Raw genomic sequence first — 25,029 nt, 5'->3', positions numbered from 1 at the left:
CCAGATAAATAAGTAAATATTTTTTTAAAAAACTATTGAAATTGGATTTTACATGTTTAACTTAAGTATTTAACTGAATGGGCTTCCAAGGTGGCTCAGTGGCAAAGAATCCATCTGCCAATGCAGGAGATGTGGGTTTGATCCCAGGGTTGGAAAGATTCCCTGGAAAAGGAAATAGCAACCCACTCCCATATTTTTGCCTGGGAAATCCCATGGACAGAGGAGTGTGGTGGGCTACAGAAAATGGGGTTGCAAAGAATTGGATGCAGCTTACCAACCAAGCACAAGCATGAGTGCATAACTCAAGGCCTATGTGTCTCTCTTATCAGCTCACTTGGAGCATAATCTTTTTGAACTTAGTTCAATAGTGTTTATTTTGTGGTAGCAAGTAAACCCGTACTTTGTGTTTACTTTCACTACTAAAAGGTTTCATCACTTTTTTCAAACTTACCTAAGTACTTGAGTAGGCAGAATAAAACTGTTAACAATTTCGGGTTAACATGCCATTTGAAGTGAAAGTGAAGTTGCTCGGTCGTGTCTGACTCTTTGTGACCCCATGGACTGTAGCCCACCAGGCTCGTCTGTCCATGGGATTCTCCAGGCAAGAATACTGGAGTGGGTTGCCATTTCCTTCTCCAGGGGATCTTCCCAACCCAGGGATTGAACCCAGGTCTCTCGCATTGCAGGCGGATGCTTTAACCTCCAAACCACCAGGGAACATGCCACAGTTACAGATAAATACTTCTATATGGTAAATGATAATCTTTTAATACCATGATGTTGACATTACCACTGACTTCCTCTTCTTAAAATTCTTCCTTTGACCTTTTTGACAGTACTATATTTTTTTTATTTCATTTTTCAGTGGTTTTGCCTTCTCTGACTTTCCTCAGAGGCACTGGTAGGAATCCCTCTGGTTTCTGTTTTAATTTCTCAGTTTTCCAGGGACTGTAACCCGCCACGCTCCTCCGTCCATGGCATTTCCCAGGCAAGAATACTAGAGTGGGTTGCCATTTCCTTCTCCGGAGGATCTTTCCAACCCAGGGGTCAAGGCCAAGTCTCTCTCATCATCTGCATTGGCAGGCGGATTCTTCACCATTAGTGCCACCTAGGACTCCCCCATGTGAAAAGTCAGCTTAATGTTTCACGTGTCATCGGTACCCAGATGACTTCCAAGTCTGCATTTTCTTGCCTTAACCTCTCTTCGTATTCCCATTTTTCCCCCTCATCAGTCTGTTTTATGGCTTCTTCCTTTTTTCCCATCATCTCTATTCCGAGATAATTTACATATTATAAAATTCACTCATTTAAGGTGTACAGTTCAGTTGTTCTTAGTATATTCACAGAGTTTGCATTCAGAGTTGTATATTCACATCACCACACTCTAAATTTAGAATATACTCCTCATCACCACAAAAAACCCCTTCCTATTAGCACGTCACTCCTGTTTTCTCTTCTTCCCCCCTGTTTTCTCACTGCCCCCCGCCCTAGGCAACAACTACTAATCTATTTTCTATCATTAAGGACTTGCATATTCAGGGAATTTTATGTGAATGAGATTATGTAATATGTGGTCTTTTGTGCCTAATTTCTTTCACTCAGCCTGTTTTCAAAGTTCATCTGTGCTGTAGCAAGCATCTTTTTGTTGCCAAATGTTCCATTGTGTAGGTTTGTACTACATGTGTTTATCCACCTATCGGTTAATGAACATTTGCACTGTCTTCCCTTTTGGAGTATTGTGAATACATTACAGAAACCTGTTTTCTTGTTCATGTTTTCTCTCTTGGGGGATATATATTGTATTAGGAGTAGAATTGTTGGTCATTTTAACACTTTGGGGAACTGCCAAACCATTTTCCAAAATGGATGCATCATTTTACATTCCCACCACCAATGAATGAGGTTTCTAATTCCTCACCAAAATATAAAATAAAAATTCTCACCAGCCTTTGTTTTACTCCCATCTGTTTTTATGTAACCATCCTAGTGGGTATGAAGTGTTTCATGGCTTCTTAACCAGGAATTTTGGGAATTCCCCCTTAGGTTTTAGGGTCTCATGGATGAGCTTCCAGAGATCTATAAATTAGGTTGAAATTGTGTGCAATATTGTGAGTATTTGCAAGTGTTTTTCTATTTTAAAGGACAGTTACCTTTCTTAACTTCTCAAAAGAATTTATCACAGAAGGGAGTAGCAAACACTGAAATTTATCAAATGTGTTCTACAATTTGTCATTCTTAATTCTGCTTCTGTCTAACTTAGTTTTATCTAAAGTGTTCTGTATCATCTATATCTGTCATCTGGCAGCATGGTAAAAATGCAAGTTGCTAAACACTGTCCTGTACCTATTGAATCAGAATACTTTGAGGGTGTAATCTAAGAAATTTTCATTTTGAACAAATGCTCCAATAATAATGATAATATTAAGATTTATCAAGTGTTTACTGTAAGCCTGGTACTCTTTTCAGCTCTTTTTTTTAAATTAACTTGGGTTTCCCAGGTGGTGCTCATAGTAAAGAACCTGCCTGCCAGTCCAAGAGACATGAGAGATCTGGGTTTGATCCTTGGGAAGGGAAGGTCCCCTGGAGAAGGGCATGGCAACCCACTCCCGTATTCTTGCTTGGAGAGTCCCGTGAACAGACGAGCTGGCAGGCTGCAGTCCATAGCGTCGCAGGGTCGGACACACGGAAACGACTTAGCACGTAGCACACATTCCTCATAGCAACCACCACCCTACCTCCCCCCGAAAATGTTATTTTCCTGTTTACTGTTGATGAAAAATAAGGATAAGAGAAAGGTTATTACTTTGTTTCACAACTAGTCAGTTACCAAAATTGGACCTTATATTAAGGCCCCACAATTCAGGCCCTTAATTAAGCATTATGCTCAACTGCCTTTCAAGCAGTCATTCTTAAGCATATAGATGCTTCAGAACCATTGGCCTCGTCTGTTAACTCTGAGTTAAAATACCTACACTTCATCAATCTATGTTTCTTACCCCCAAATCTCATTTAATAACTCACCTTCAGAAAGCCTTCTATGACTTGGACATGCCTCTCTGTTCCTCTCCCTGCTGAGCCTGTGTTTCAGTTCAAGTTCAGCTCAGTCATGTCCGACTCTTTCTACCCCATGAGTCGCAGCACGCCAGGCCTCCTTGTCTATCACCAACTCCTGGAGTTCACCCAAACTCATGTCCATCGAGTCAGTGATGCCATCCAGCCATCTTATCCTCTGTCATCCCCTTCTTCTGCCCCCAGTCCCTCCCAGCATCAGAGTCTTTTCCAATGAGTCAGCTCTTTGCATCAGGTGGCCAAAGTAGAGCCTGTGTTTAGTATTTACTTATTAATATGGTCTGTTAAATTATTTACTTCAGCCTAATTCTTTTTTCCACAAATGGACAGATTTCTCAGTGGCAGGGTCCTTACCATCTTTTCTTACTTACTATGTTTAGTTTTTACACAATAACTATCCAGTATAGTAAATGTTAACTAATTAGAGGGAGAAACAGTAGCAGACTAACCATTTTAGTACCCTGAAGAATGTAAGTGTACTAACATCAGTAGATTAATTAATAAATTACTAGCAGATTAGTACCAACATTAGTAGGTAGATTTTTGCCTTTTCCCTAAAGTGGTTGGATAGCATGCTACTGCAGTGGGATGGCATTGTTCAGTGTCAAGGAAGGGATCTCCAATACTAGGACGCAACTGCATTTTTAATTGGGAATTGAAGTTGCTGGTAAAGATAGTAAAATGGAGGAGATTAAAGAAAAGAGTAGCATGATCATATGAAAATGTAGAAATCTATATTGATGATTATGTCTCTGAAACTTTCAGGAAAGAATCTAAATGGAGTTTCACTAGTAAATCTGTCAATCTTTATTATATGCTTTGTCAAGGAAAGCAGGTTTTCATAAGTGAGGTGAGGAACACTGACAAGAGCATTTATAACATAGTACAAACAGGAGATTTAGACTTTTATATTTTCTGTATAAATAAAGTACCGCACTTTGAAGGACTTTCCTTTCTAAATAATATTTTTCTCTTTCAGGGTGATCTTGGAAAAAGAAGGGCCTCGTTCCCTATTTAGAGGATTAGGCCCCAATTTGGTGGGGGTGGCCCCTTCCAGGTAAAAAAATACATATAAGTTAATTCAGTTGTGGCAGTCTTTCTTGTTTCAAGTTTAATGAGAAGAGATGCCGACAAGAAGTCAAGATGATAAAGATGAAGCACTGTGACAGGTTGATACCAGTAACCATCCAAAAGGATGGGCACATTGTGTCATGTGGAGGTGTGAAGGGCCTCAGTTGTCATTGTCATGTATGAGATTGTCATGAAGCAGTCTCTGCACCAAGTTCAAAACAACCAAAAAGGCCTTAATATTTTGTCATTTTTCTCTGATATCTTTTTATCTTAGATTGACTTTTTTCATGATAGAACACAGCAGAGTTCACATTCAGAAAATGTGTACCCAGGCCTCTGTATCCAAACAGTGTAGCAAAACCAGATCCCATTATTTATGGGATTTCAACTTTTTGTGGGCTCTTTCTTTTTAAAACCTGATCCAAAATTCATTCTAATTGTGAGGTCTAAAAAAATGTGTAGTGTAAAGCTTGACACATCACCTTAAACACATCCCCTCTCTCCCAGTGTACCTTTCTACACACAGTTACTCTCTGCCCTGCCCATATGATAAAAATTTGGTTTAAAGTCTTCCTTTATTTTTTTCTGGCTAATTGTGTACATGAAAAGCACAATATATATGTTTATTATCATTTATACAAATTGAATCGTATTGAACTATTCACCAAGTTTGTCTTGAAGCTTTTTCCATGAAAAAAGCTGAGTTTTTTTAAAACTTTTATAGTATGATTGACCCCCTTATTTGTAAACCTTTAGATTTATTCCCAGATTTTTGCTGTTAAAAACAATGGTTTTGGAAACATAGCTGTGTGTTTATCTGTGAGTACTTAAGCAAGTATTTTTCTTTAGGATAGTTACCTAAAAGTAGAATTTCTGGACAGAAGGGCATATGAACACTTAAAGTTAGCGAATAATTGCTCAAATCCCTTCTGAAAAGGCATGCCATCCTTTTATTCTCAAGTAGGGAATTAGTTGCTCTTTATCCACATATTACAGATGTTGGCAACTCTCCATGTATTTTAATACTTGCCAAATAGATTAGCCATGATTTTTGCTGTTTTAATATGTTTTATATTGGTGCTTTCATGTCCTCTTCCTTGTAACTGTTTTCCATTTGTCTCTCTCTTCTGTGAATTACATATGCATATTCCTTGCCCATTTTCTCATTGGGGTGCTTTTTTTTCTTATTCATATCTAGTAATTCAGTGTTTATTCCTCTTCCTACTTTGATATCATTCAGTATATCCTTTTTTTTTTTTCATGAAAAAGAATATTTCATTTTCAGTTTTATTGACTTCCGTATTTTCTTAAGCACGTTTAAAAAAAACACATCAGTGAGATTTGCCTTTCCCTTCTTAGACAGAGAATCAGGATTGTTGGAAAACAACAAGATATTTGATACAGCAGCAAGTAACTCAGTGCCCGGAAAGCTGTCAACAGTGAGGAGGTAGTTGAATGCATAGTCACAGTTAATAAGTTAGGGAAAATATTTACAAATTTAATGCAGTGTTTACAAATGTTAGAATACCTGATACGACCCAGTGTGACTGATTTCTTTTGCAGTTGTTCTGTCTGTTTAGGGATGCTGTAAGCTACTCTCTGTGTCGTATAGGTTGATATATATATAGCACAGTGTATCAGAATTGTTGAACATTCACTTTGATTGTTAGTTCTGCCTTCCTCTCTTCAAAAACAACATAAAATACCCACATCACATCTCCTGTCATGTATTTAACTTACCCTTAGTGCTGTATAGGCCTTTCAGCCTTATTCATGTGTTTTCTGATCGTCAAAGTCTTATACAAACACTTTTTGTTTCAGTCAGTTGCTGTTAAAATATTGGGATATGAGCATCTGTTTGAGAATGCTTTACATTTAAGTTTATCTTTAACAAGTCAATACAAGAAATACTTCATGGTTTTCTTTAAAAATATGTAGATAGTACATGAAAATGTAAATAATAACTTAAGATTTTGTTTTATGTTTTTAGATTTCTGGACTCTGAAATAATAAAGATCAATTTATATGCCATGTAAATCTTATTAATTAAGCAACATGCTTATTGACAAAACTAAAATCTTTATTTTAGAGCCATATACTTTGCTGCTTATTCAAACTGCAAGGAAAAGTTGAATGGTTTATTTGATCCTGATTCTACCCAGGTACACATGATTTCAGCTGCAATGGCAGGTATGAATACATGATATTAAAAAACAAAATTTTCTGACACCTAGAGACTTAATATTGCTTTTTGATGAATTTAACCTTGTAAAGTTAAGGCAATGTGCTTTTCATTGATTCACATCTGCAAGCATGATTTTTACATTTTTTAGTATGCCATAAATTTGATTAAATAGTATATGTAAAATCTGTTGTCAGTTGGCATTTATGTATTTAGAAGTTTGTGATACATGCAGGTAATATAATATTTACATTGTCTTGTGTAGTCCGCTGAATATTTTGTGATCACTTTTAACTGTTTTAAGAATCCAACCATAATTACACTTAAAATTATAGAGCTGTAATTTACTCTTTTCTCCTCAATTTCTGTTAGTGCCTTTTCCTTTTTTGCTGCATGTTTTGGCTTCTGTCTGAAATGTGCCGGCAGTTCTTGGTAAAGTATTCATTTTGTCCTGTGCTCAAATGCTGAGATTTTTGTGAGTGGTGTATTACTGATAACTCAGTTATTATAATGTATGTATTGAAAACTATGTTTAGCATTCCACATAAATCACACTAAGATAGCACTGAAAATGTAGCTGTGCACCAGATACCTGTACAAGCTTGCTCTAGAAATGTTTCCAGGAACTCTTTAATCATCATTCATGAGAATATATGATTGTGAATTAAAACAGCTAGTCTTGGACCTCTGCACTACCTTAAAGATAATCTGGGAGATTGGTTTGACCAGTATGGTTCTGGAATCATTTGCTGCCATGCATGTTAGACAAAGCCATGACCTTTATTTCTCATCAGAAAATTCTCTCTAGTTCTGAGATTTGGTGCATTATTCAATCATGCCTCGCATTTCTAAATTATGCTGTGACTTTATAAAGCAAATTATAACTACCTTTATCAACTGTTGATCGAGAAATTGAATGTCAGATGCTTGATAATGAGTTAACTATTTTCTGTTTAGAAATAAATTGGATCAATTTCAACCACATAATTAATGAACTAAGTGTAAGTTTGAAATACTAATTTCTGAGAGGTCAGTAGCCATATAATCTAGTACATACCTTACAAACTATTTTTATGGCTTTTTATATTTAGTTATTATTGACTGACTCACAGAGTTTTAAAACTGGAAAGTAAAGCTTTAAAGATCAAGGTGGTGAAATACTCTTTACCAAAGAAAAGAGATCTTAGGCAAGTTAGGTAGTTTATGTGACTCTCCATTACCTTAGGTTATATTTTGAAAATCAGTTCTTTAATACCACAGAGATCATCTAGTTACAGTTAGAGTTTTTTAATATATTTTGATAAATGTTGGATATGAATATCTATGACTTTTCTCTCCAAATTAGAGTCTAAAAGTTAGTGGCTAATTTCAAACTATATAACCACTATGTTAGGGTCTTTAAGAATATATTTCTGGATTATCAGTGTTCATGTTTTTGTTTTTTTAACCCCAGAAAATTGTAAAGAAATGTTAATCTTTCTTTTTTGAAAGACTTGATGCCAAGAAAGTAGGTAAGCAATTATTTTAAGTTGAGGATAGTTGTTAATATATTCAGTATTGCAAATTTAGGGTTTCAGAAAACCAATTCCCACTGGAACATCTTTCATTAGACTATCTCATCAAAATTTATTACTATATTTGTATCATACTGCAAAGATTTTCAGTGGAATTGTCATTTTGTACTTTTTTCTCAAATGTGTACGAATGTTAACTTGTAGTTCTGTTTTTATCTATGCGTTGATACTGTTTCCCAACTTGAATTTCTTGAATTTTGGTAAACTGAAAGACTTACATTGTTCAGAGAGTATTATACTATACACTTGTGTAATTTGAAAATACTTCTTCCATTTGTTTGCAGTTAGATTTTTTCTGAGAATTACATCTTCAGAGCTTCTTTGCAACTGTTCATGAGCAATAATATTTAGCTTTGCAGTTTTTATACATAGCTACATGGTTGGTGAAACTGAATGGTCCCATGCAGACTTGTTAAGGTAGCCTTTGGCCCCCTTCACTCTTGTAATAATGTAGACTGGTTTTTCTTCAGGATCATTTTTAGAGGTCTTCAAAATATGAACTGGGGGTGCAAAGTGCTTAGAGGCAGTCATTTGAAAATTTGTTTTCTTACTATTCAAAAAAATGCTAACCTTGTCACGTTAGTATAAAAAATGTACCACTGTTGATAACACCCGCAAGATTTTGCCACATCAAATAGCACATGCATTAAGGGTTTAGTAACTATGTACATAATTTTTATTCCAAGTAACCTCTTGGTTCAGTTGCCTTTTGCAGTCTATTCATATGAAATTAAATACTAAACTATTTAGTTTAAAGGACAGTTTATTTAAAGGCTGTCTTATTTTCATTTGTTTTAGTGTTTCAAGGGAATAATGTAAGAATTTGTAAACTCTCAACTTGAGCTATAAATTTTCATGCATTAAAAAACTTTTTTCTAGTTGTGAGGCTGCTTAATCAGGTTAAGTAATAGTGACTTTGTTTTACTACCTTCCCCGCTCCCCTCACATATGACCTTTGGCAGACTAAATATATCTTAATCATTGAGGGTATATTTATTTTCTTGAGGGTTTTTGTGTGTTTTTGTTTAAATGAGTTTGCATATCCCTCTGTATACACCTACACAAAGGTGTGTATACAGAAAGAATAGTATTAAATTTTTTTCTTCTATAGTAACTCCCAATCTTCCAAAGTTTTTATCTGGTTTATATATACTTTTATATATAACAGTATAGATTTAACAGAGATGAATTCTGATTTTTATTGGATAATATATTTACACAGTGATTGCTTAATTTTTTTAATACCAGTAATGTAATCATTTAACATTTCCTAGATACTAGTGGGTTTTATGTTTGTGTTAATAGTGTTCAAGGTACATTTTCTATTTGACTTAAAGCTTAAGGTTAAATTTTTACTCATTAAATAGAAATTTTGTTTTACATTATAAAATATTTTTTAAAATGATTTATCCCTGGCAGTTTATTCAGCTAGATGGATGGTGAGATGTTTTGTGTGTTTTCATGTAAACATTCTTCCTGTTTTTTGTTTCGTAGAGCACAAGAAACTGAATACAAAATATTTTATAAAAATGGATGTGCAGTATTACTGATCATAGTACAGAAAGTGAAAGGTACTACTATAGTAGCCACCTGTATGTTACATTTTTTAAAAATTACAGTTAGAAACTGAAGTTCCTTGAATTTTCTATTTTTTTAATTTTTACTTCTTCTTCTTTTTTTTTTTTTTTTTTTTTAATTTAAATATTTTTTGGCCATGCTGTGTGGCTTACAGAATCTTGATTCCCTGGCCAGGGATCAGAGCTGGGCCCATGGCAGTAAAAGTGCCAAGTCCTAATCACTGGACTGCCAGGGAACTCCTCTGGGTTTTTTGTTGTTGTTTTTTAGATTTACCAAATAAACTGATTGTTAAAGAACAGAAAATATTTGTGATTTCAGCTCTGAGCATGGTAAATAATAATGGTAGGAAAATGGGATATGACAGTCTGCTCTGAATATTTTCTTAGATTTCTGCTTTGACAAGGTTAGCATTTTTTCATTAAGGCAAAATTGATCTTCTTTTGGGTAAGTATTTAGACTCTCAAAACTGCTACAGATGGCAGAATTTTCAGTACTCGGTACTTTAAAAAAAAAAATATGGCCCATTCTGATATTCCTTTTTCTTTTTTAACTTAAAATTTTCAAAAGTTAGATCTCACAGTAAATATTTCTCAAATCCTTCCAATGGGATTCATTTTGTACACGTGTTTCTGATGAGGTCACTGCTTGTTGTTATGATACAGAAAAGCCTGTGTCTATTTTAGGCATTTACTGTACATTTCTCCCGAGAAAAGAGTGAGATCGTGTCATCTCATGCTCCCCATCCGCAGGTCACTTCCTGTAGAAATATGGACTAACTTAAACCTCGTGAGTACTGATCTGAGCATCTCTTGCAGCCTCTAGTTATAAGAAACACACCCTGGGAATTTATAATAGCTGTTGAATAGAAGGCGGGAAATGAATTTTTATTTCCTGAATTTGTGTGTGCATTATCTGAGTATTTCATAAAACTTTAATTCTGATTCTTTGATAAACTCCTTCTAGAAGGAAGAATGGAGTAACTTTTCAGTTATTGTTAATAAAAGCCTGGGGTCTTTAGCTTGGCCATAATAGCCTTGACCTCCAAAGAATTCCTTAATAGTATTTAAGATTGACATAGCTGTAAATGGTATCATACCATCTGACAACTTTTAGAAAATAGTAGTTCTCTTTGTTTAGTATAACATGTTTTAAAAGTCTAATACAGTGCTTTCCATTCTTGTCTGTTGATACTTGGCTTTCTACTTTCTTGCAAAAACATTGATCTTAATACCTACCATTACTTTCCAAACACGGGATAAGAATATATGGGATCTTATTTTAGTTTAAATTAGTTTTTTTTGTGTTTTTTGTTTTGTTTTGTTTTTAATATATTTCTTTTCAAAGGTTAGGTGGGCTTTGTTCTTAACAGAAGTTAATAAAAAGTACTGAAAATGCAATACTACAGGTATCACTCACTTAATGAAATAGACATTTTCAGCAAGTTTATTATATGGGTTTTTGTTGTTATGGTTTTTAATTGGTTTACATTATCAAATGGAATCTTAAATGAAACAAAGCTTTAAAAATTACATTTAAAAGATTTTTTTAAACTTTCCAATAAAATATCAACCATATTACTAATAGTATGGCCAGTATATTGCCATTTCGCTTTTATTGACTGGAGCAATATTGATTCTTTTTAACCTCCAAATAGATAAGTCAGTTTTAATATTTAACAGGGTACTCAGAATATTAATATGAAATAGCATATTATCAAAATATCACAAAATTTAAATGCCAAAATAAAAGTAATAGGAAATGTCTAAATTTCAGGGGAACCATTCCCAGTATCTGTGTATGTTTATCTTAAAAGAAGTAGGAAGGTGTTTAACTTAAGCTATTTGCCAGCTTCAAATCACCTTACCATATATAATTCAAAGTTAGTAATAAATTTGTTTCTTCCTGCTTGTTTGATTTTTTTAACTAATAGATTATGTTTTCTAGATTTCATCAGCCTAATACTGTCTCCGTAATTTATTAGAATGTTTTCAGTTAAGAGAATGTACTAGGACCAGAGCTGGTAAAGGAACAATAGCTAAAAAACCTGTGGATTATATATCGATTCTTTTCTTGAACTTAATGGTTTGCTGATAGTGAGGCAGTGTGTTTATTGAGCTAGCTTTTTACTGGGAGAGTGAGTCCCAGCTGTAGTAAGCTCAGACTCTATAGGGACAAGATGATGTCATTCTTTCACTTAAATTTTAGTGTGTCATGTTCCATAGGTCAGTCTGTATCTGGAAATGAATTTTAGTTAAGTGAGAAATACCTGTTGTTTGCTTCCTGTCATTGTTTATTAACATGTACAGAGCATAATTAAAACTTAATTATGGGTAATTAAAAATTTATCCCTAGTAATAATTACAAATATGTATTATAATATTTTAAGTTTTCATATATGGGGTTTTTTTCAGCCTCTAATTGAGGAATTTGAGACTTGGAAGAGTGTTCATAAATTTAGGTACTCAGTTTATATTTTTAGACATAGAACTTTATTTTTTTAGAAAGCTTTGATGCTTAAGTTTGATACCCAGTTTTAGGCTTTCAAAGTTTAATAAAGAAAATTTTTTTCTTCAACTTTCCACAGAATAATTAATAAAAAACTATTTTGAGTAATGCAGAGTATTTTGTTGGTTTGTGCTGCTTAGAGGCCTTTTGTTGATAAACTCCTAATATTACTGTACAGACATTTAGCTAATACAGATATTTAGGTTTAAAATAAAGAATTATTAAATTAGGGGTATGATCAGAATTCTGATGTCAGGTTCACGTTTGCTTTAGAATGTAATTTAAATATCTTTAGTTTGACTTTTTCACTTAGAAAAATGAGATTTAAGAGACTTTAATCTTAATTAAGCCAGGCCATGCACAAATCTATTCCAAATAAAATATTTAAACTGATCTGGTTTCATAGTTTTCTTCTCTTTCCTTTTATCAAGAATATATGCATGAAAAGAACCTTTTAAAACATCTTCCTGACACCCTGTTCAGCACATTCAATTTTTATTGTTTTGGTACTGGCTGATCCTTACAAAATTGTTGATCCCTTTCTAATTTTATATGTATGTATGTAGCATTAAAAGCACTTAAGAGAAATGGAGACTATATAATCATTAAAAAATTATTAAAGGAGTTATTAAACCAAACGTTTGTTTCATTTATCTTAGTTGATAATAGATTCAATTTGAGCATCTCTTTGTGAAACATCTGGCTATTTCTGCAATATTAATATAGTGGATTAAAGGAGTAAAATTGGAGTTAGCTAGTGATCTGACATTATAGAAGGGGAGAGAACCTGTGAGACTAAATTCCGATTAGTAAACAATGTAGTACCACAGCATTTTTGTTCCTGAAAGTACTTTACTAATATTAGGGTGCTGATTATATTTCAAAGCCTTTCTAAAAATAATGTGCTTGACCTGCTAGTATTTGATAGAAAGCATTAACAGTTAAGATCCTTAGACATTTTTGCATGTAAGTTTTCACTGAATTTAAAGGCCAATTGAATAAATGTAGGTTGATGAAAGGTAATTCTATGAAATTTGTGTAGCAGCTAATCTTAAATATTTCACAAACATTATATTATGAAAACCCTGTTTTGTATAGATGAAGCAATCTCCATAAATTTCTATCATCAAGATTGCATTTCGTGTGCTATTTTTCTGTAGCTCTAGGAAGATAGCAAGTAAATGATACACACTAGCCTAGAAACATACAAGAGATCTTAATTTACTACCTGAAATCAGCCACCTTAGGGGACCACCCTTCCACACTGACAGTTAATACATAGTACTTTAGTTTTAAAGTTTTAATAAAGCTACCTTCTACCTTCAGTTTCTCTCTTCAGTGTCTCAAAGTGAAAGGGAAGTTCTGATTTGTAACTTTTTGTACTTTTAAGTTTTTGTATGTTTTTAAGTGGATGAAAAAATAGATCTGCCCTTTTTAATTCTTTAACAGAAACCATATCTCTGTGACACCATTATTTTAACAGTATTAATAAGTATATGGTTACATAAAGTATTCATAAGGCCAAACAATAATTCTTTCTGTCATATAGTCAACTTAAGATCAAATATTAGTAAATGCTGACGTTTATGTAGACTCCATTTTGAACATAGTGATTTGTGATGTTAGTTGGACCCCAAGTAGCTGTTGTAGAGTTTGCATGCTAAAAAGCCTTAGAATACACAAAATTTCTGTGTGTCTGCACAAATGGGTTTCTAAATTTAGAGAATAGAGGGTGCCCAGAGGGTATTCTGAATGTATTGGAAGATGAATTATATATAATCAGATTTTGTTCTTAAAAATTTTTTTAGTTATGAGTCAGACTTTGAGACTAAATTTAAAATAAAGTACAAATGTTCATGGTTGTGAATGGATTTGTAAAACAAAAGTGTAAAGCATACATCAGTTTGTAGGTAAATATTTATATGCATTTTTTAAAATATAGACTTACATAAAGTTTTAAGAAACCTTGAGGTTAATAGTGTGTCCTTCATTTTTACCAGAGTTCATTTTAAACATGTTTGTTTAGGTTTTACTGCGATCACAGCAACCAACCCCATTTGGCTTATAAAGACTCGATTACAGCTCGATGCAAGGTATGTTAATTCATTAAAGTTGGCTTCAACAAAATTTTTTCTATAAATTTATATCTAGTGCCAAGTATCTAACCATGTTTTTCCCCTCATTTCATTCACCCCGTGTGTGATTATAATCAACTCTTCTAAATACCTAAATAAACTACATGATCAGTGAGTCTAGACTGAGTCTTTGAGGATCATTGTTCAAACTCAAGAACCTTGTACAGCGAAGTGTTCTAGCATGGAATTTAGCTCTCATGTATTCATGAACTTCATCTGTTACCCCTAGTCACTTTATGGCAGCAAGATTCATTCATTCAATATATCTGTAATGAACAGGTACTGGTAGGTTCTAGAGATATCTCTGGAAACAGTGGGGACCAATTTTAATGGAATAGTCAATGAATGGTTTTTGAACCCATTTTAAGCAGAGGCACTAGTCAGTGCACACCTCACATATCTTTAGGTTTATGCCTGTGGCAAGTTCTGGGAACTGAGAGAAAGGCCAAAAGTGATATAGCTTAGAGTCCTGCCATCTCAGCTCCCATTGGCCTTCAGAATGAAGGATGGGGAGAGGGTAACACTTTTTTAAGTAGAGAGATGATCTGTCTGGTGTGTTGTAATAATAATAATCACATTAATTGTTTTGAAACTAATTTAACCCTTCAGTCTGGAGTAGGCTATATATAAAAGATGTTCACTATTTCTTATATTTTAGGGTTTGGTAAGCCTAGTGTTATATCTTGTAGACTATAAATAAAACTGACCTAAGAAATCATTAACAATTATGCCTGCCTAAAGATCTGTTTTCTGCATTTTTTCATGTGGAATTGTATGTCACTTGGAGACTTAAAATGTCTAGTCCTTATTTCATCTGGAATAATTTTTAGTGAAACCTAAGTACAGTGTTATGGCAAGACTCAAAGTTTATTTTGAAGTCAGAGAACTGAAAGGTAGTGGTAGATAAGACAACCCAAAGGTTGAAAAGTGTGAGATGCTAGTCTGTATTGTACTATTATAAACTACCAGGGGAATGTATGCTTCAGTATTTAGAGGGTGGATTTAGGTGAAAAGTAATAGTAAAGCCAGCACAATTTTTTAGGCTTAGGAGTAGGGTTGGGGTAGTAGTGAAAGGTTGATTTGAAGGTGCGCTACCTTACAACACTGAGACCGAGAATAGGGCGAGTATGTTTGTATGTTTTCCTTTAGGTCTTAGAGCTCTCTTAACTTTCTTGTAAGAAAGAATCTGACAGCCGAAACTAATTACAGTTGGTTGCGTGGATGACTTAACTAAGAAGGTAATTTATTCAGTACCATTAGTTGAGGATAGTTATTCAAGACAGTTACTAGTTTATAAAGTTGGAGAATCTGTAGGTTATCAGGTAGATGTCTTAGTTGTGATTTTATTTTGTTACATCATAAGCAGGTTGTATATAATTTATAAAGTTAACTTTTCTGTTTCTTTCCCTGTGGGTAGAATTTAAACCCATTTCTTACAGATAAAGTTCTATTGAGGGAATCATAGTGAAGGTAATAAATATTTTTATGAACTCAGAATTATATCCAAGATAGATGTTGCATGCTTAAGCAGCACTAAGAAAGTTGTCTTGGGCACAGTGCTCAATACATACTTGATAACTGTAGACGTCCTCATTCACTATTTACTGAGTTAAAAGAGACAGCCATTACCTTCAAAGGATCATAGAAAATTTGACTTAAATTCACCCAGTCATTTTTGGGGAGAAATTGGGTGGGCTTCAAAGAATCCCTCCAGTGCACTGAAATTACCTTAATTGTACTTCTTAATAGCCTGTTGTCATTGGTGTTTCAGTCATTCTTTTTATGTGTTATTAAATGCTAAAGAAATCTTCTCAGCTTAGAACTGCATTTAGTATAACGTGAGGGGTTTTTATTTTATTTTGTTTTTCTCTTGAGCTGCAGTCACGGTGGATTTTGTTGCTTATTCCTACAATACAAACTTCAGTGAAACTGGAGGTTCAATGTAGTTTGTTTTGCATTCAGTAAAATAAACTACATCTGTCTGATATGACAGACTTGAGACAAAAGAGTAGGAAGTCTAAATGTTTTTAAATTCTCATTTGTACATCCTCATGAATTAAAGAGGGTTATTCTTGAGTAGAGTGGCCTCTTCCTATATATTGCATTTACTTTATTTAAAAAGCTGTACTACTTTATTTATGTTAATAAGATTTTTTTTCCTTTTTGCTTCTCAGGAACCGTGGGGAAAAGCGAATGGGTGCTTTCGAGTGTGTCCGTAAAGTGTATCAGACAGATGGACTTAGAGGATTTTATAGGGGCATGTCTGCTTCATATGCTGGCATATCAGAGACTGTCATCCATTTTGTTATATATGAAAGTATTAAGCAAAAACTACTAGAATATAAGATTGCTTCTACAATGGAAAACGAAGAAGAGTCTGTAAAAGAAGCGTCCGATTTCGTGGGAATGATGCTAGCTGCCGCCACCTCAAAAACGTGTGCCACAAGTATAGCGTATCCACACGGTGAGAGGACGGGGCGGTGTATGTTGTTACTCAGTCGCTTAGTCACGTCCAACTCTTTGCAACCCAGTAGACTGTAGCCTGCCAGGCACTGCTTTCCACGGGATTTCCCAGGCAAGAATACTGCAATGGGTTGCAGTTTCCTTCTCTAGGGGATCTTCCCGACCCAGGGATCAAACCCACATCTCCTGCCTTGGCGGGAGGACTCTTCACACTGAGCCACCAGGGAAGCCCTGGATGTGTATGAGTAACCCATTAACTCTGAAATACTCTCCCACTTCAGCCCGTGGCCCATTTATTAGAACAGTTTATCATTTTACTGAATTATAGTATAACAAAACACAGTTCATCATAATGGGATTTAATATGTATGAGTGGCATAGGGCTTTTTTTCCCCCTAAGATTTGTTTTTATTTGTTGCTGCATGAGAGCTTTCCCAGCTGTGGCCAGCGGAGGCTACTCATCGTTTTGGTGAGCTCAGGGGCTTTTCATTGTGCTGTCTTCTCTTACTGTGGAGCAAGGCTCTAGGTGCACGTGGGCTCAGTAGTTGCAGCACGTGGGCTTAGCTGTTCCTTGGCATGTGGAATCTTCCCTGACCAGGGATCAAACCTGTGTCCCCTGCATTGGCAGGCAGGTTCCTATCCACTGTACCACCAGGCAAGTCCTGTATTCATCTTTGATACCACCTGTATTCCCTTTCCTGTTCTACCTGTCTTTTAATCACATCTTTTCTCTCTTTTATCTATATCTAGTATGCAACAGATACTTTTGTTTATTCTGTCTTCTACCATTCAGAAACCTATGAAATTTTATAATTAATATGCGTGATTTTAGCTAGCTAACTTAGGAGTTTGGTGGTGTTAAAATAACTAGTGTCAGTAAGTTGCATTTTAAAAAATCACTCCTCACTTATTCTGAGCTCACGCTTATAGTCTGATAAATGGAATGTGCTCAATATTAGGAGGGTATAAAGATATTATTAACATTTAAATAAAATGACTTTTTTTTTCCCTATACAGAAGTTGTAAGAACAAGACTGCGTGAAGAGGGAACAAAATATAGATCCTTTTTTCAGACATTATCTTTGCTTGTTCAAGAAGAAGGCTATGGCTCTCTTTACCGTGGTCTGACAACTCATCTGGTGAGACAGATTCCAAACACAGCCATTATGATGGCCACCTATGAGCTGGTGGTCTACCTGCTCAATGGATAGCACCGCCAGACTGCTATGCTGTAGAGAGGGAAGACCAAAAGAGAAATTGGACCATGGAGCACCAGAGCCAGCATGGCGGACAGAAGGGAAATAGTATGGGAACATGGAACTGTGCCTACGTGGAAGTTTGGTTGTAGGAATTAAAGTAATTGTAACCACATTACTTAGTCCTTTTAGTAATGTGGAAAAAAAAGCCGTGGCTGCCTCCAAGAAAAAGCCTTTAGAAGCACCCCTTCCTCAAAATTGCCATTTTCTCTGTCACGTCTACAGGATACCGTTGGCGTTTTGTTGATCTGTGGCAACCAGAGTAAGTGTTTATTCCATGAGCACTTTTCCAGTCTTCTAGACAAAGCCATCCGTGATATATACTAGAACTATCCAAAGAAAGTTTTAACAGTCATAAATTTCTAACATCCGGCTTCTGTATAGTTCTGAAATTGGAAAGTAACAATACTAGTATTTACATTTCCTTGAGAGGATTGGCACTGTATTTTAAAGGTAATTGTTTGGTATTGGTAGTCACTGTTTTTGACAGATGAAGTAATATCTAAATATTGTGCTTACTTTTAGTTTTAAAATGTGTTGATTTCTACTGCTCACAGGTGTGTTACATTTAGCCCAGTGTGAACACTAAAATTGCTCAATGTATCAACTCAAATGGTAATAGTTTGCGACAAAATAAGCCAGCAAAATGTTGATTGTTGGCCATTTCGACAACTTGAGCATGTTCTCTTGTCTAACCTAATGATACATAATGAATGCAATGTCTCTTCAGTGACTTAACTAATTATGAACTTAAATTGTCACCCATCATACCTAAGTATCATTTTCTTAAAGTGAAAAAAAATGTACTACTTCTGGATCTTTCTCTAGTTCACATTAAGAATTTGAACCTTTGGATTATTTCTGGAAGATCTTCATACATTGCATTATTTAGTAGAGAAAATGGTAATTTTCAGCTTTGCCTTTAAAAGGCGTTTTTCTTTTTAAGGCAACATTATAAGAATCCGGGGCAGCATAAACATTTATAGAAGGGCCTCTGTTATCTGATTGAGTGGATAGTGATCCTAACTGACTTATAGTTTTATAAGTGAACAAACTACTTTGCATAAGAAATTTATTCCATCCTAATTTCTTGAATGGTAAATCATTTAAAAAATGCAAGTTAATTCAGATGAAGTGTATTAACAAGAGATAGCTTTTACATTTTGCTGTTGAGATCAACTGTACCTTTTAATACTGTAAGTGTATTTATTATATGTATGGCCCTTGTGAAGATACTTGCTGTAAGTCTCTAATATTAAAGACTTTTGCTTATGGTTGTTGCTATACTGGTGTATGAAGCTTCTACCATTAAACTCCAGTGTGGTACTCATTTCGGTATACATGAACTGTACATTGTGTGCAATGGCTTTATCTTAAGAATGACTCTTTGTGAATGCACTTTGTGGCCTTTTGGGAGGTTAGAGGGGTGTGAGTAGGAGAGGATTCCCATGTTGGATTATTTTTTTAAAACATTGGTTAATGTATTAGGCAGGAACAGTATTCATAACATTTTTTTTTTCTGGGATTTAGGTATATTGTTTCGGGGATCTTTAATATAATAAATGTTTTAAGTATTCTTATGTGTACTGCAGTGCCCCTAACATAAAAAACATAGTGTCATTGCAAGCTTTCTCTGCTGTCACCAGTGAAACACAGTGCCCTGTTAAATTCCACCACCTTCTTAACTTCCTTGTAATCAACAGTAACTGGATGTTTTTGAGGTGCTTTGATTGGAATTAGTATTCCAGTCTATTTGGAGACCAAAGGCAAATTCAGTTTCATTACCTTTGGGATTATTCATATCTTTTATGGTGAATTTCAGCTTTGACATTTATTGTGAGAAACATGCCAAAAAAAAGAAAAGAGTAATAGGGTTTATAACTTAAATCTGTAGAGAAAGTGTCAACCTATAGTGTTTTGATTTTCAGGTGCCGCTTATACTGCCTAATACAGTGCCATTTGCCTTGTGAAGATCTGTAAACATTGTTGTATCGAATGTACAAGAGACTCTAATTTAGTGATCTGAATACCCACAAATGGTTAAGAATGATATGAAAACCAGCAACTAAGGAACATCTTATTTAGTTGTAGCAAATTCATAACAAGTGTCCTTCAAGGATGAACTCATATTCTGTTCCTGTTTGTATTTGTATTGACCTTGACCTTTTAGTGCATTGTATTCAGCTTTTAAAAGTTGAGTATATTTCTGTGCTGGAAGAAAAGGATCTTAGAGTCTCAGGCTTTCTTTGTGCGACAGCTGGAAAGGAGCGATGGTGTTTAATTGTTTTATCCCCCAAAAAATACAATCTGCTGCAGTTTATGACAGAGATAATTTAACAAAATACATATATAAAAATTGTATATAAAGTCTGTCTGAAACATTTCTTGGGAGGGTTTTTTTTTTTTTTGGTGCAAACATTTAAAAAGAAAAACAACTTAAAGCATTGAAATTTTTTTTTATTCTGTGTTTTATTTTCATCTATCAGATAACTTTATTACTGTATAGAGGTAGTCAGCACTCTTCAAATTGGTATGTACTTTTATTTGAGAATCTTCTCAGAAAATTGAATTGCTCCTTTCAGTTTAAAGCGGTACATACTGAAGAGCATATTCATAGAGCAGCAGATAAAGAACTCTGGTACTTCTGGCTCACAGAAACAGTTTACTAGAGTTCAAAGTGCACATCTGAGAATCGCCAACCTGTGATTGTGGGGTACCACACAGTGCTTTTAAATCCAGGGAAAAAACTGGCACCAAAGCTTGGTTTTCCTTATGTGTGTTACTTTGCGGAACCAATCTTAACTAGATGAGACCCGCAAGTAATTGATTTTTTTAAACTGACGCCAAGAGAGAATATTATTTACATTGTTTAACTATGTCTCTGTCTCCTAAAACCAAATGCCCATTATGGAATAGCATGGTTGTATTAGGACTAGCTGAGTCTGGGTTATTAAGAATAATGAGTGTTTACTCTTTTACTGGAGTATAAATATGTCAGCATTTTTTAGATTTGTTTTAGATCACTAAAAATATTGATTTGACCCTGAAAGAATTAAGTGCTAGGAATCAGTTTATCCTTTAATCTTCTGGCATTGTCTCTGCCGTCTTCTGTTGTTTACATGCTCTTCTGCCTAGACTGTTAGTACTATCAGGACCCTTTTGGGGCTGCCGGATGTAATACAACCTTTTTCTCTAGTATTGATCATGACTTCAACATTCCTAAGAATACAGATATTTCTAAATGATTTAAATTGGAAGGGGATTTTAATTAAAAGTACTTAGTACAGTGTACAGACTTTAGCTTACACAAATCTCTTCTCCATTGTGCCCTTATATTTCTCAGTCTATACTCTGCTTTTTATGCTACCCCTTTTAGAAACTGAAGATTCCTCTTTTACTCAGTTTTTGTGTTAATAAACATTTTGAATGTGTACCCCTGCATATGTGAACATTTAAATTATGACCTGTCAGTTGTAGTTAAATAATCAGCTTCAAAGAGTTGATATTCTTTGACCATTTATGTGAGGTTTGCTATTCTTGCATTCCTGTTATGTGGCTGTAAATTATGTGCATTTACTCTGTATTTATGTTAACTAGCTGAATTTTATTTGAGTTGTTAAAATTCAAAAAATTAAAATATACTTATGAAAACCCAGTGTCTCATTTTTTAGTTTTTATATAATGTATCCTAATATTCTGGTATGGTAAGAATATAATACTTTCTTACGATGATGTGTAGGGCAAAAGTGCATTGCCTTTTTTTTTTCAAGTGTTAGCGTCCTACCTGCTAGACTTAGTGATAGACGTCTCTACCAATTAAAAGGTCAAGTGATCCCACTCTTAGTTCAGGAAGAAATTTCTAGTTTCATCCTTTAAGAAACCTAAGAATATTAAAAATTAAAATAGAAAAGAAACTGGTTAGAATAGCCGAATGAATCCACATGTGGTAGATTGAAATACATGTGACATGTCGTAAGTGTTTGTAGTGCCTATCCACTTTATGTTTTATCTTTTGGTTTTTTTAGATATTCCCAAATTGTAACAACCATCAAACTTCACCAAATTCTTTCGGTAAGGAAACCAGGAAAAATTTGCCATGTTCCTTTTCTCAAGTTACCTAAAGCTGGCATTGTTTGGCCTCCTTACAGTATTCTTTCTGGAAACTGAACTAGTGTATAGAGTGAAGATACTGGCAAAATAATGGTTGAAGTTGGTATGACTTAGCTCAAATGTCTTGAGTTTAAATGTGGATGTGTGTTCACTACCAGTTATCAGGAGCTGTGATAGAGGAAGGAATCTGAATTTATGATTTCTTAAGGTATGACATCTGTACAGCTGATAAAACTCAGGCAAGCAAGCAAAGTGTAGTTCAGTGGTTTCCTTTGTTTTCTTGATTTTTTGCATTGCACAGATCAGAGGACTGCCTTTGTATATGGAGTCAACTCGGTAAATTTGTTGATTGCTGTGTTAATATAGTAATTTCCCAACAGCCTATAGATCGGGTGAATAGACACATGGTATTCAAGGGTTTGTTAGCTACAGCTGGGCTTTTTTGATTTCAGTGTTCGGAACCTTAGTCACTACACTAGGTTATTCATCAGCACGTCAGATAACACTGAAATGATGTTTTTAAAAACGGTAGAGAGAGATGGGGATTGGCTTAGAGTGAAACTGGGCAGTAATGAGAAACGGAGCTGTTTGTAAATTGGAAGAACATGGACTATCTGAAGCTGATCTGTATAGAGCTTGGATTACATCCTGAGGCTATTGGAGAAACAATGAATATTTTTCTAGCCAAAACGTGAGGACAGAAAGACTTGATAAACATGAGATTAAATTTATCTTAGATGGGCTGCCCTCAGTGATACTATCTGTGAACCTCAGGGGTGTCCTGTGTCCTCTGAAGTGTGGCGATTAGTTAGTTCTCTTAGAAAACTCTGGAAATGTTACCTGGAAAAAAAAGTGTTTTACCCAGACGTTGAAACAACGATGGAAACTTGACAGACTGATACAGGGAGGGTGTTACTTGAAGAAAAGATCAAAGTGTTTTAACGGCCCATTAGGAGAAACAGCCCCTTTTATTATTTTCCTGGGAATTAACTCAAAAGTAACTATAACTGACCTGGCATTTTGAAACTAGTGGTAGACCCAGGATTCTAAACCTAGTCAAATTCAAAGGGGCTCATCACATCCAGTACAATGAAATTAGTGCTGTGGACCCTTGTTTTATCCCTCAAAAGCACGTTATAATCCCTCCTTAAGTCTTATTATCAAGAATAAATAGCCCATTTTCAACTGCTACTTCTGACATAGCTTTCAAGATTAAACCAATAAAGTTAAAGTTATGTGAACTACATGTTTTAGTGGCCCAGATTATTTGATCTATATCTTCCTAAACTATATACTGATACTGTGTTTTTGTTTCCATACCCCCAATAAGTATGCTAGAGCAACTAGACAATAATATGAATAAAAATGAACAGTTACTTTACACAAAAGATGGATTTTGGTCTTTAAAAGTGTAAACCTAGAGAAAATATCTTTGCAACCTTGAAGTAGACAAGGTAGTTTAACCAAAAATGGTACTAACCATTAAACAGAATTTTAAAAATACAATTAAAACTGCAGGTGCAGACAAAGTAAGTCACAGTTTATCTGGTAGGACATTAATAAAAAAAAAAGATAATCTGATTAACAACTAGGTTGGCCAAAAGGTTCATTGGGGTTTTTCCTTTTTGGCCAACTCAACAGAACCAAGAAGGAACACTACAGTACACCCAGTATGATGACAAGGAGACGCCATACCAAGGACGTACGAATAACGGACTCACATTGCTGGTTAGAGTGTAAGAGGATACACCTACTTTGGAGTACTATTTCTAGGAAATTTTAAAACTATCCATTCTATTAGCCAGAATTACTACCATTTGCAGAAGAAAGGATTCCCAAGAAAGATGAAAATGTGTCTTCAAATGTTCATAGCGGCTTCATTACTAAATATCATCAAGAGAAGGGCAATTTGTATAGTGGAATACTGCATAGTAAAAAACCAAGATGGGAGTTATTGATACATGCCATAGCACAGATGAGTATCAAAAACAGATGAAAGAAGCCTGGCACAGAATAGTATATGCTCTGTTCCATTTATGTGAGGGCCAAGAACAGGCAAACCTAGTTAACATAATAGAAGCCAAATTAATGTTTACCAGGATGTGTGGAGGGGGAGTTGGACTAACAAGGGGCCTAGTGGAACTCTCAAGTGACGGAAATCTCTTGCGTGCTGATCTGGGTAGTGGTTAAACAGATGCGTACACAATATGAAAATCATTAGCTATACATGTAATATTCACTTTAAACGTGTTTAAAATCTAATGAAAGTGGACATTGCTCAGTCGTGTCCAACTTTTTGTGACTATACAGTCCCTAGAATTCTCAAGGCCAGAACACTGGAGTGGGTAGATGTTGCCTTCTCCAGGGGATCTTCCCAACCCGGGCATCGAACCCAGGTCTCCCACATTGCAGGCAGATTCTTTACCAGCTGAGCTACCAGGGAAGCCCACAGTTCATAGTCATGCTTACTGTTTGAAGAAATAAATCTAAACCTAAAAATGTGAAATAAAAAATACTTAGGAAAAAGTAAATTTCTAGTGAAAGCTACAGAATGAAACCCAGGAAAACAAGATACTGGAAATATCAAAGTACAGTTCATAAAATTTGTGTTTAGTCACTAAGTTGTGTCTGACTGCCGCTCCATGAACGGTAGCCCGCCAGGCTCCTCTGTCCATGGGATTGCCCAGGCAAGAATACTGGCGTGAGTTGCCATTTCCTTCCCCAGGGGATCTTCCCAACCTGGGGATTGTACCCATGTCTCCTGCATTGCAGGTGGATTCTTTACCACTGAGGTGCCTGGGAAGCCCACAGTTCATAAACAGTCATGCTTAATGTCTCAAATAAGATGAAGGTTTTAAAAGTGAACATCTGATTTTTGTGTCATGAGTAAAGCCGGATCCCTGAACAACTCACCTCTTCCATGATAGCTGATCTTAGAACATGCTTTTTAAGGCGTTGCTGGCAAGAAACTGAAGGGTTCCCCTAAGGATATTTCTCCCTCCCCTCTGCCACCCCAAGCCCAAAGCAGAATAAATCTGGATTAATCAGGGTAGGGACTGGTTTTGCAGCTTAGATGACTGGGAGCA

The 25,029-nt window shown here is 35.1% G+C and overlaps 1 protein-coding gene across 2 annotated transcripts in view; it reads left to right on the top strand.

Moving 5' to 3' along the window:
* The window catches only part of SLC25A36 (solute carrier family 25 member 36), a 34,124-nt gene extending 12,640 nt beyond the window's left edge, over positions 1 to 21,484 (top strand). The window contains exons 3-7 of one of the 2 annotated variants that reach the window (XM_015092639.3): positions 4,049 to 4,126; positions 6,230 to 6,330; positions 14,006 to 14,072; positions 16,289 to 16,578; positions 17,595 to 21,484. In XM_015092639.3, coding sequence (XP_014948125.2) covers positions 4,049 to 4,126; positions 6,230 to 6,330; positions 14,006 to 14,072; positions 16,289 to 16,578; positions 17,595 to 17,788 — 730 coding nt within the window. In that variant the 3' untranslated portion in view covers positions 17,789 to 21,484. The remainder of the gene's footprint in view (positions 1 to 4,048; positions 4,127 to 6,229; positions 6,331 to 14,005; positions 14,073 to 16,288; positions 16,579 to 17,594) is intronic. The other variant, XM_015092640.3, reaches the window with a different exon arrangement.
* The last annotated feature ends 3,545 nt before the right edge of the window (positions 21,485 to 25,029 follow it).

This window comes from Ovis aries, chromosome 1, assembly GCF_016772045.2.
Source record: "Ovis aries strain OAR_USU_Benz2616 breed Rambouillet chromosome 1, ARS-UI_Ramb_v3.0, whole genome shotgun sequence".
Classification (NCBI taxonomy): domain Eukaryota; kingdom Metazoa; phylum Chordata; class Mammalia; order Artiodactyla; family Bovidae; genus Ovis; species Ovis aries.
This window is presented reverse-complemented; position numbering and strand designations above follow the sequence as displayed.